This window comes from Diabrotica virgifera, chromosome 1 (assembly GCF_917563875.1).
Source record: "Diabrotica virgifera virgifera chromosome 1, PGI_DIABVI_V3a".
In the NCBI taxonomy this organism is placed as follows: domain Eukaryota; kingdom Metazoa; phylum Arthropoda; class Insecta; order Coleoptera; family Chrysomelidae; genus Diabrotica; species Diabrotica virgifera.
Window position 1 is genome coordinate 250,212,922 of NC_065443.1, and position 13,464 is coordinate 250,226,385.

General features: G+C 33.9%; 1 protein-coding gene across 1 annotated transcript in view; it reads right to left on the reverse strand.

Annotated features, from left to right (window-relative positions):
- Nucleotides 1-13,464, reverse strand: part of LOC114329096 (peroxidase-like) — a 96,441-nt gene that overhangs the window by 26,090 nt on the left and 56,887 nt on the right. The window contains exons 5-6 of the mRNA XM_028278109.2: nt 6,214-6,410; nt 1,941-2,482 (exon numbers count right to left, since the gene is read on the reverse strand). Coding sequence (XP_028133910.2) covers nt 1,941-2,482; nt 6,214-6,410 — 739 coding nt within the window. The remainder of the gene's footprint in view (nt 1-1,940; nt 2,483-6,213; nt 6,411-13,464) is intronic.

Sequence of the window (13,464 nt, forward strand, 5' to 3'; positions counted from 1 at the left end):
ACCTTCCGAGTCATCACCGTTTCAGCTTTACTACGAGAACGATTCGGTGAGCAATTTATTTCACGTTTCGGACCAGTGAATTAGCCGCCGATACCCTGTGACATCACACCTGGTAGCGTATTTACGTTTCCGTGTTCATTTCAAGACCGGGTAGTTTTGAAATCAACACGTAAACGGCGGAGCATATCTGCTTCCAAACACGTGTGCATTTCAAGACGTTTAATTTTGAAATTCGCACTGGTTTGTAAAAGAACTTCGCGCCTAAAATTATCACAAATACGTGTTAAGTTGTAACATTATTTTATTTCATTTGAACTGTTTATCACAAATAGCTCCTATCTGCAGAATAACAAATTATCATTCATTGGATCTGTGGAAATAGAACAATTTTGTTACCTTCTTTTTTTCTTTATAATTTTTCAAAAAAACTCAAAGTAGTGCCAAAATATCCTGTCAAAATAAACTATTACGATACGTATACATTTTGTAGTAATGCACAACAGTATAGGTACTAAAAGTGTTATGCATATTAAAAACATATTTTAGTTTCTTTCAGCTAAACAATTATTGTTTAGCAAACATATGTTTAGCTATTTTTAAAGCTATTTTTAAGGAAGCAATATCAGAGGAAGAACAGGGTACTTATATCAATAAACGGAAAATTCTTAAAAAACATAAGATTCGCAGAGTACACCGCTATTTTTGAAGACAGTTTAGAAGCACTGCAACGAGTAGTAGTATATAGTAGTAGTAGTATAGTACCTAAATAGATTACATCAAGTCAGTATAAAATATAGACTACGAATGAACGTTAAGAAAACCAAGTTCATGATTAATTCTAAGCAACATACAATAGGAAGGCTAGATATCGAGGGAAAACAAGTAGAAAGAGTGAATAACTACAAATATCTGGGAACCTGGGTAACAGAAAACAACGACCAAGGTAGAAAAATCAGGACACGAATCGAAATTGCAAGAAAAGCATTTATAAAAATTAAAAAAATGTTTGTTAATCGAGACCTTCCTCTGGAGCTGAAAATACGAGCCCTAAGACGATACGTGTTCTCGACTTTGTTGTATGGAATGGAAAGATGGACACTGAAAGTAGACAACATAAAGAAGTTGGAAGCATTTGAGATATGGTGTAATAGAAGGATTTTGAAAATACCATGGATCCAACGAGTGACGAATGCACCTTAAATAATTGACTTAAACTTAAATACACAGCACGACCCTCAAAGCTAAGTTGATAAACAGCACGTGCAACGAATAATAGACCTATTAGTTCTATGCACTTGTTTGTAGAATTCCAACGCCACATGTTTCGGTACAAACCCGTGTACATTTCGGGGGTTGGCGCTTTCAAATCAACACCTTTTTGGAACTAGATATGTATCACCGTTTCGGTGTCCGTTTCAAAACCGCAATGTCTTGAAATGAACACGCAAACGGAAATACGCCACCTGGTAGACTTTTTCCTTGGGGGCTACCTAAAGTCTAAAGACTACATGAATAAACCGGCTACGACTGAGACATTGGAGGCCAATATTACTCGAGACATTGGTCAAATACCAATCGAAATGCCCGAACGCGTCATGGAGAAATGGAACTTCAGAATGGACCATCTTATCTGTAGTCACGGTGAACATTTGAAAGAATTAATAAATAATAATCTTTAAAAAGTAATTCTAAAGAATAGTTCTTTTGTATGATAATCAAGATTTTCGAATCAAATAAATTTTTTTCATTGTTTTTCTTTTATAAAAAATACCTCTAAATGAATCGCCCTTTAGTTAAATAAATTATATGACGCCACTACTTCCTTACGAAGGAGAAAAGGTGGAAGAGAAGTAATCATAGAACATTATGAACGCGGTTTTGATATAGTATATTTCAGTGTAAAATATCTCTATTTATGAGAAGCAGAGTAGTATACTTACTCAATCTTTCCAGCGATTAATGTATGGAAATTTCTCAAGGCAGCTGTTGAGTGCTCATTTAAGACAGTTGGATTAACATGCTCATCGTAATCATCAACAAAACCGTCAGCCTTCCAAATCAACCTACTCTCCAGCGCTCTGTCCACACCAACAAAATAAGGTAGCCATTCGTAGTAAGTAATATACTGGTGCTCAGCCACGCAAATCTTTCTGGCTTCCTGGAACAACTTTTCATCATCCCAGTGAGGATTAAGCCCAGAAAGTATGTCAGCGATTCTGTTGTGTTCTCGTAGAAGTATCACATGTAGAAGGGCTAGTTGTGGATTTTGGTTGATTCTGGTATCACCTGCGAAGTAGCAGGCATCTTTTGGCTTTGACAATCGACAAGTTCCTGAGGCATTGGTAGCCCTTGGCGGCCATTGGTGGCCATTTCTGGCATCAAAACGTAGTCTACCACCTTTAAATTCCCTCAGTTGATGGTTGGTTTCATCATCATTACCATAAACGAGTGATAAATCTATGAAATGGTTCACCGAAGTGAGCTAAAACAGCATAAAAATTGTACAGGGTAGCGAAAAAGTATGACAACACGGTAATTTCTCGGAAACCGCTAGAAAGATTTTTATAGATTTTCGTGGGTAAGGGTCTTCTAATGCGGCCGATATTACAGCGGTAATTATATTGTTGTCAAATCTTCCGTTTTTCTGGAAATCTAATGAACTTTTTTATTTTAAATAAGAACATTCTGTATATTTTTTGCGTTTTGAAATTTATAAGAAATACTGATTACTTTTCATGTTATATTCCCTATACCTACATGCCATAATTTCGAAGTTATTGCTACATTTCTAAAAATTTTTTTTTAAACAAATAATTATAAAAATCAATTTTTTTAAACAAATTATAAAAATCAATTTTTTTCGGCCCGGGTAGACATTATTTTAAGTTCTTTGGATTACTGGGAACAAAAAGTTAATTATTTCCGAGTTATAACCAATTCAAAACTGAAAAAAAAACGAAAAATGACGATTTTTCACCTAAATTGAAGTTCAAAAGTTGTTGTATCAGATACCGATAAGTCATTAAGGCTTATTTCATCCTAACACATTGTTTTTTAGTTGTTAATGCAGCCCGATCGCCAGTGATATGCGCTTCATTAACAGTTAAAAAACAATGTTTTAGAATAAAACGTGCTAAAAATTCTTATAGGGAGCTCATGGAAGAAGGTTTGAGGTTGAATTTAGGCACTTCGTAATTTTAAAGATTATTTCTGTTACTTGTGTTTTTTAACCTTGCAAATCGTCATTTTTCGATTTTTTTCAGTTTTAAATTGTTTATAACTCTGAAATGATTAACTTTAGAGGAAACTACAAGAGACCTTTTTTATTTCCAATGATCCAAAGAACCTAAAATAATGTCTACGCGGAGCGAAAAAATTGATTTTTATAATTTGTTTAAATTTTTTTAAATAAATGTAATAATAACTCCGAAATTATGGCATTTAGGTATAGGGAATATAACACGAAAAATAATCAGTATTTCTTAAGGATTTTAAAACGCAAAAAATATACAGGGTATTCCATTTAAATTAAGAAAATTAATTAGATTTCTAGAAAATTGGAAGATTTTACAATAATGTAATTACCATTATAATATCGGCCGCATTAGAATACCCTTACCCACCAAAATCTATAAAAATTGTTCTAGCGATTTCCGAGAAATTACCTTGTTGCCATACTTTTTCGCTACCCTGTATATTATTACTACAACGATTTATGTAGGTAAATATGTACATATATACATTCTTGTTCAACTTGGTAATGGACAAATAATTAGAGAGTGTCACACCACTGACTGATTACAAAGTGGGTGATCTATCAACATCATATATGTTATGCAGTACGCAGATGCAATATCGCTGGCCAATAGCGAAGATGATTGAGGATACTATACACATTTAATAAATCGGAAAAAGAATACCAGATGACAGTATCAACAGGTAAAAGGGAATGTATAACTGTATCCAAAGAACCAATCAGATGCAAATTATAGATATAAGAGAAAATAATAAACCAAGTTATTACGCCAGTCAATGGGAGCAAGAATAGGATATTACCTCCGAATTCTATCCTACTGCATGGATTTTAATGAAATTTTGGGAATAGCATATACTTAATTCCTAATTCAAAGTCTACCCTATGACGATGTGTGCTTTTATCTTGGGGTTGGTTCCCACCACTTCTTAGGGGTGGAAAATTTCTTGGTTAAAATTACCACGGAATTCGCTAGAGAATCTAATTCTAAGCAAAAACCGTATTATAATTTTTTTTGAAAAGTCGATACTTTTTGGGATATTCGTGGTTGAAAATTGACCGTTTTCATTGAAACATAATACCTTTTCGAACGGTTTTTTGCGAATACCTTAAAAACTATGCATCTAACTAAAAAAACTATATTAAACATTTTTGTAGGTTATAAAAAAACAAAAAACATTTGCCTTCATAAATCTTCTAGTTATAATACAAAACGAGATATGGTAGGTGAAAATAGTTTGTTTTTTGGTACATTCTCAAATTGGTGTATTCAACTTGAAATAACAGAGAAACGGTCGATTTTAGGTGTATAATGCTACTAATACATTTTGTAGTGCTTAAAAAGACCTTTAAAATGAGTTATATTAAAGGTCCATTACATTAAAACTAAGCGAGATATGCTGCAAACAAAAATAATAACTAATGTACCTATTTTAAGAAAAAATGAGAAGTAATTTTAAGCCCCATCCACCAAAATTAAATGCATGGTTTTCCTTCTACAATACCTTTTATTATAGTGTTATTTCTATGTTCAAAAAGTTGGTCGGCTTTAAAATGAATGGTTTTTGAAAAAAATATCAAATTATAGAGCGCATTTTTAAATTTTCTTAAAAATCTTCCTTTTTCGCCATGTAACTTGAAAATGAAAGAGACACAGTAATGAAAAATAAAAAAGAAATTTTTATCTGAAAAAGTCCTACATTTTTGTGTGGTATCTTTTTTTCGTATCTCTTATCTTTTTCGAGTTACATGGAGGAAAAGGAAGATTTTTAAGAAAATTTAAAAATGCGCTCTATAATTTAATCTTATTTTTTTCAAAAACCATTCATTTGATTCCAGCCCATCTTTTTAAACATAGGCATAACACTATAATAAAAAGTATTGTAGAAGGAAAACGATGTATGTATTTAAATTCTGATGGATGAGGGGTTAAATATACTTCTCATTTCTTCTTAAAATACATTAGTCATTAACTTTTCTGCAGAATATCTCGCTTAGTTTGCATGTAACCATTCATAACAATTAGTATTGCTCATTTTAAAGGTCTTTTCAATCACTACAAAAGTTTCTCTGTTATTTCAAGTTGAATACACCGATTTGAGCATGCACCAAAAAAACAAACTCTTCTTACCTACCATATCCCTCTTTGTTTTTTCTCTAGAAGATTTATAAAGGAACGAATCTCTTTGTTTTTTTATAACCTACAGAAATATTTTATATAGTTTTTTTGTTAGATGCATAGTTTTTAAGATATTCGCAAAAATCTGTCCGAAAAGGTGTCATTTTTCAATGAAAATGGCCAAGTTTCAACGACGAATAACTTAAAAAGTATCGAGTTTTAAAAAAATAATCATAGAATAGTTTTTGCTTAAAATTAGGTTCCCTAGCCTTTTCCGTGGCTATTTTAACCAAAACATTTTTTACCCCCGTGAAGGGGTGGGAACCACCCCCAGGATAAAAGCGCACATCGGCATAGAGTACACTTTGTTTCTTGAGCTATTCCCTATTTACTGTGAAAATATCAAGTAAATCGATGTAGTAGGATGGAATTCGGAGCCAAATACCCTCATTCACTGCCCTATATGCCTTGATTCGGAGTAGCTTAGCTGACATTTAGATCTATAGTAGGGAATCTATAGATCATAATAATGATATCAAACACGAAACGAAGATATCAGTCGAAAATGTGATAACTAAGATGTAGCTAGATGGGAAAGAGAGCTAAGGAAAAATGGAATCAACATGTAACAAGAAGGGAAGAAGGTAGCAAACATTGGAAGGGATGAGAAACCAAACGCAATAAGGTCCCAGAAGACCACCAAAGAGAAATCATAAATAAGACTAAATATTACCCAGTAAACACGGGACATAGACAAAAGATATTAAAAAGGAGAAGAAAAACTATATAGTTGCAGAATAACAACACCTTATATTGTAGAATATTCTGTAGATGTACACACCTGTTCGGCAGGGGAATTTCCTTTTACACACCTCCGATCTCTATCCGTGATGGTTCTATCAAAGCTCATGCATTTAACGTTGTCATTGGAGTGAGCTGGATCGTTATCTGGAAGAATCATCGGGAAACAGTGTTCTGGTACATTGGCTAGCTCTAATAGTTGACCATCCTCCGAGCAGCATCTGGTCTTATAGTGCTCTAAAAATAATTAATTAGCAATGAACAAATTCTAATGACGATTAAAACAAAGGAATAATCTTCAAAATTCATTTGCAATGAAAATCTTCGATTGGAAATGGTTCAGGAAAAGAACTAGGTATAGTAAGACATTGAATATCTTCTTCTTATTCACTTATCTATATATCATCACGGCAATTTCAACTCTCGACGGTGTTGCTCGAAACACTGTATAGCGAACTATTCTCTTACTTTTCTCTATCAAGGCACATATTCACTATGTTGGCGCTCCTCTCTCCTGTAGTAATGTTGAAAAAGTAACTATTCGTTACAAAATACTCGTTACTTACGAATACCGAAAGTAACGATTACTCTACAGAGAGGCAAATCGTTACTTTGATTACTCTGATTACTTCGTTACTTCGTACCAATCGTATCAGAGCGAGTAACGACTATTGTATCTACTTTGATCACTTTGATTACTCTGATTACTTCGTTACTTCATACCAATCGTATTAGAGTGAGTAACGACTATTGTTATGTATCTATTTTGATTACTTTGATTACTCTGATTACTTCGTACCAATCGTATCAGTGCGAGTAACGACTATTGTATCTACTTTGATTACTTTGATTACTCTGATTACTTTGTACTTCGTGAAGGTCGTTATTATATCGGAATACCTATACAAAATACCTACCTAATGAGAAATACGATTCTCGATATGATTACCGGTACTCAAATACAAAAGTAGTCATAGTAATCAAATTATTTTTATCTCTTAAACAGATTGGTGAAGGTCGCTGTTATATCGGAATACCTATACAGACCTACCTACTGAGAAATACGATTCTCAATATGATTACCGGTACTCAAATACAAAAGTAACAAAAGTAATCATTATCAAAGTAACGAATACTGTAAATGATTACTTTATACAAAAGTAACGATTTGTAACGAATACTCGAAAGTAACTATAATCAACATCACTACTCTCCTCCAACTGCTCTACATAGTGGATACGTTGGCGCTACCGGACGCGTATTTACGTTTCCGTGTTCATTTCAAGACCGGGTAGTTTTGAAATCGGCACGTAAACGGCGGAGCATATCAGCTTCCAAACACGTGTGCATTTCAAGACGTTTAATTTTGAAATGCGCACTGGTTTGTACAAGAACTTCGCTCCTAAAATTATCACAAATACGTGTTAAGTTGTAACATTATTTTATTTCATTTGAACTGTTTATCACAAATAGCTCCTATCTGCAGAATAACAAATTATCATTCATTGGATCTGTGGAAATAGAACAATTTTGTTACCTTCTTTTTTTCTTTATAATTTTTCAAAATACTCAAAGTAGTGCCAAAATATCCTGTCAAAATAAACTAAATGCTATTACGATACGTATACATTTTGTACTAATGCACAAAAATATAGGTAGAGGAAAGGCTGTAAATATGGGCTGGTCTTGTAATATGGGCTAGGTGGGTTTCACAGCTATTCGTTGCAGATCTCTACATTTTGACTATTTCAAATGGTATTTGACGAAGTTAAACTATCACCGTAGCGATAGCACCACTGTGGTAGATATTTCCCAGTTTATAATAATTGTTTGTCGGTTGGTGCGAGTGTCAAAACTTTTTCGGGTAAGTTGATAAATTCCATTATTTAAAAATAAACACGAATTTCAAAAAAAAGTCTGTGTCACGTTGAAGCTCTATTATTAGTATTCGATATATGCTAAGGAGTTTTCTTCAAATTGTCTGCTTTTAGACATAACTTCTTTTGTTGTGCAAAGCAAGCGTGTTTACAATATGGGCTATGCCTCTGTTTTCATTATGGGCTAGTGGCCCATATTTAGAACAATGTAGCAATGTAGGCAAAACGAAGTAGGAAAAGGCAAAGAAAAAAGAAAAGGAAAAGAAATAAAAAAAGAAAAACGTAAGCAGCTTACCAAAGTCACAAAGAACCAAAAAAATAAATCGGTTTCTAGTAGCGAGGATGAGGAGGAATATGTGCCTGCAGATGATGAAAGCGATTACAATGAGTTTCCTTCCACGCAGCCTCCACAAGACGCAGCTGACGTAACGTGTATGTTTTGCGAAGTACTTTTTTCAGAGGATAATCTTGGTGAAATATGGGTCAAGTGCTTCTGTTCCATTTGTGGGCACATAACGAGTGCGCTGGGGCCGAAAAAGAAGAATATGTGTGTGACTTTTGCAAATAGTTTTAGCCTATGAGTTATTTAATGTATTTTTTGTATTTTAGATATTAAAATATATTTGTCACGCATTTATCTCATTTCACACAAATTTAAGACACATTTTTCGGGGTAGCCCATATTTAGGATCATTATTCAAACGGCGCAAAAGTACAATTTTTCATTATTTATACATTTCAAACAGTTGTATATTTTTTAATCAATTTGCACTTTGGGCAGGTTATAAGTAACTAAATGTAGGTATTCTTGCATACCTTTGGAAATAAAATAGAATTTTTATTCTTTTTTTACAAAGAAAAATAAAATGGGTAGCCCATATTTGCATCCTTTCCTCTACTAAAAGTGTTATGCATATTAAAAACATATTTTAGTTTCAGCTAAACAATTATTATTTAGCAAACATATTTTTAGCTATTTTTAAAGCTATTTTTAAGGAAGCAATATCAGAGGAAGAACAGGGTATATCAATAAACGAAAAATTCTTGAAAAACATAAGATTCGCAGACTACACCGCTATTTTTGAAGACAGTTTAGAAGCACTGCAACGAGTAGTACCTAAATAGATTACATCAAGTCAGTATAAAATATGGACTACGAATGAACGTTAAGAAAACCAAGTTCATGATTAATTCTAAGCAACATACAATAGGAAGGCTAGATATCGAGGGAAAACAAGTAGAAAGAGTGAATAACTACAAATATCTGGGAACCTTGGTAACAGAAAACAACGACCAAGGTAGAAAAATCAGGACACGGATCGAAATTGCAAGAAAAGCATTTATAAAAATGAAAAAAATGTTTGTTAATCGAGACCTTTCTCTGGAGATGAGAATAAGAGCCTTAACATGCTACCTGTTCTCGACTTTTTTGTATGGAATGGAAAGATGGACACTGAAAGTAGACAACATAAAGAAGTTGGAAGCATTTGAGATATGGTGCAATAGAAGGATTTTGAAAATACCATGGATCCAACGAGTTACGAATGCACCTTAAATAATTGACTTGAACTTAAATACACAACACGACCCTCAAAGCTAAGTTGATAAACAGCACGTGCAACGAATAATAGACCTATTCTATGCACTTGTTTGTAGAATTCCAACGCCACATGTTTCGGTACAAACCCGTGCACATTTCGGTTGTTGGCGCTTTCAAATCAACACCTTTTTGGAACTAGATATGTATCACCGTTTCGGTGTCCGTTTCAAAACCGCAATGTCTTGAAATGAACACGCAAACGGAAATACGCCTACCGGACCATGCAACAGTACGCGCTCCTCCTCGGCGACTCAATCGGAAACATCCTTCTACTCCCTAACCTGCCATAATCCTAGTTTAAAAATATTCTCGTAGGTTTCGAATAATTATAATATTTTTAACAGATACTTCATTTTCTTCAGCCCATATTAAGCTTGTATTGAAACAATTGAATGCTGTGTCTGATTTTACTTTTACAGTTGTAGTAATTGGTGGTTCCAAGATTTCTACTAGGCATTCTTCTTTTACTACTGCTTCACATATATCTTTATCTGTTTCAATTTTCTTTGATTCTTCGGTTCCTTCAATCCAAGAATTTAATTCTTTTAAACGTTCTTGAATCTTCTTTCTGATAATTTTTTAAACCAATCGGCAATAGGTAGATTATCTTCAGGATGACACTTTTCTATTTTTCTTTTGATACAGATTGTAGTCCAAAGCTATTTCCATGATTGGATTAAGTAAGGTGAAACATACCTCCATTCATGAGCGGGAGAGAATACAACATCCTCCAAATTATATTCTTTGAGATTCTGTCTTCTACTGTTGATCCATCGGCTGCAATAAAGGTATACAGTTCCCATCGCTTAATATAAGTTTTTATTGATTTGGTTTGTCTAAAGTCTAAAGCATTCTGCATTGCCAAGTACGAGTAAAGATTTTATTGACAAGTTAGATCTTTTAATAAACTTTTTAACTTATGAGACAGTCTTTATAGAACCATTCACTGTATACCTCTCTCGTGAACCAACTTTTAAATTGATGCCTATAGAAGCCTGACAGACAAATGTTTTGAAAAGCTCTGGGATTTTTATATTTCACAAATCACTAACAAATCCAATTGGTGAGTTACATAAACACGACATAAATGTGATTCTATCTTTTTAACTGGTGAGCTCGTTTCTTTAGTAGTGGATATGGATGTAAAATAACCTATAATTTCCACGAATGGGCTGGAGAGGTATTTAACATAATATGGTCAGATTTAATAACAACCCAACTATGAATGACCATGTGAGATGAAAACAAGTTGTGCAGTCAGCCAAGACCCACCCCGAATTGTAGTGCTACGAGAAGAAGAACGCTTTGTTGGGCAACAGTCTCGTCTGCTTTACGTAGTTCTTCTTTCTACTTTTTTTTTTTAAAATGCTGGATAAATCGCTGCACTACAGATTCATTGCTTGAGATTCTTCACCCGATTCAGTTAACCAGTGGCGTGCGGTGACATCTTCGGAAGAGGAAGCGATTCAATAAGGGTTTAACAAATATTTTCTTACGAGGGTCGAGATCAAAATATATACCTACTAGGTCTGGATCCCGCGTATGAAAAAAAAGTTGATTAATAGCAAGCTGAAAATTTGTTAATAGCTTAAGGGTGTCTAGTCGGAAAAACTTTGATATATGGGAACACTGGAACAGGGGAAGTTTTAATTGTGGAACAGGTTAAAAATTTGGAACGGTCAGACCACGAAAACGGCACATGTATTTTGTCCGACAGAACAGACTTAAACTTTCCGAAGGGAGATTAAACTTTCATGCAAAAATCAGACTGCTATTTATCACCAAATGGGCGTTTTAATGAGTGGAACATGTAGAATATGTCAAATGACAGAAATTATGACAGGTGATAAATAGCAGTCTAATTTTTGCATGAGAGTTTAATCTCTGTTCGGAGAGTTTAAGTCTGTTCTGTCGGACAAAATAAATGTGCCGTTTTCGTGGTATGACCGTTCCAAATTTTTAACCTGTTCCACAATTAAAACTGCCCCTGTTCCAGTGTTCCCATTTATCAAAGTTTATCCGACTAGACACCCTTAATCTATTAACAATTTTCAGCTTGCTATTAATCAACTTTTTTTTCATACGCGGGATCCAGACCTATACTTAATAGGTGTATACCTAATGTATTACCTGTTAACTTATATCGACTAAAAAAAACTACAAAAAATTAAGTATAGTGTTTAAACCAGTCTGAGAGACATGCACACGCCTTGAGAATGAGATTCGGGTGATACAAATTCATTGGGGCAAGGAGAATTTACTCTCATAAGCGGGCGTCACTCCATCCCGCCCCAATGCTCCATACTATCCACTTCCTCTCCGATAGCACTCTGATGCGCTATAGGGGCTCTCTATCAGCAAAGTGCTTATTATATGTAGGAGTCCTGGATACAAGGACTCACAAACGAAATCCTACTCCGATCAATGCAGGTTAGTGACTCTAGTGACTTACTATATCGTATATCTAGTGACTTATCATCGATTTGTACTGCTTGCTCAGGCTCGAGTCCCTGCTCCAGGCTTGGTTTCTTTAAACTTAAAAAGAAGAGTTCTATTGAAAATTGTTTTTATATTCCGATTTCGAATCACCTTCCACAACACACAACTTTCAACAACATGACACTTATTTACTTATACTTGAGTCCTATCCTCCTATCAACCAATGCAAATTCTTTGTCGATAACATCGTTGTAAAATTTTGGATTTTCTGATAATTGTTTAATGCACTCTTTTTCAATGGATAATAGGGCTAACTTGGAAAGTCTGTCTTCGCTTGTGAAATTTATTGTAAAACTTTTAATGCGTTTTAATACTGAAAAACTTCGTTCAACTGATGCACTTGTAGCTGGGATAGTTAGTACCTACTAATTCACACAGCTTGACCACTTCACACAGAGACTTATTTAAACCAGTAGTATTCAAAAAATTCAACCGATTTCTAAGTATTTCTTTATCACTAATTTCAGGTGTTTTATAAATGACATTTAACTGAGAATGCAAAGCTAGGATATCAAAAAAAATTTAATCGTACTGAATTAAATACCTGTGTGGGAGATTTTGATTAATTATAATTAGACATATTAAAATTACATAATTCTACATATTTTATTTCTTTGAAAATTTTAAAAGCGATAATTCATTTGTTGTAGAATATTATCAAAAAATTCGATGTATAATCATCGATATGTCTCTCTTTCGCCGACATTATCAGTCATCATTATTTTTCTTTAAGGTTCGAAGCCCATATTTTCAGCTTTATCCGAAATATTTTTAAACAACCCAATTTTTTAATCATCATAAGTCATCAAATTGTCTTATACAAAATGCAATGTCACTTGACTTCGTCTGTAAAATGTCGGAGGTATTATAAAATATCAGTAAAAGGAAAAATCTCAAAATGTCAAATAAAATATTAGTAAAAATATTAAGCAAAAAATTGAAATCGAAATTGTCTTTAAGCCATTGTACCTAAATACCTACCCCTTATAGCAGCAGTAACAGTCTCCGCATCTCGTTTTCGGAATCGTAAGGCGCTCGGACGATCGCTTCCAGGGGTATCAAAATTCGCGTGAAAGGAACATGATTAGCTGGTGAGGGTATTAAACCCTGACCAATTTTTGAACGGGACAAATGCATGATAAGCAGCGATTTTGAGATGCGCTTCCGTCAGGGGCGGACTGAATCGTTGAATTGTGTGAATATTTGAGTCCGTTCGTATGCGATCAATTTTTAATAATGTTTCAATGCCTATTGCCTACATAATATGTAGATTACTTAGATTAGGGAAACATTGTTGATAATTAAATACTAATAT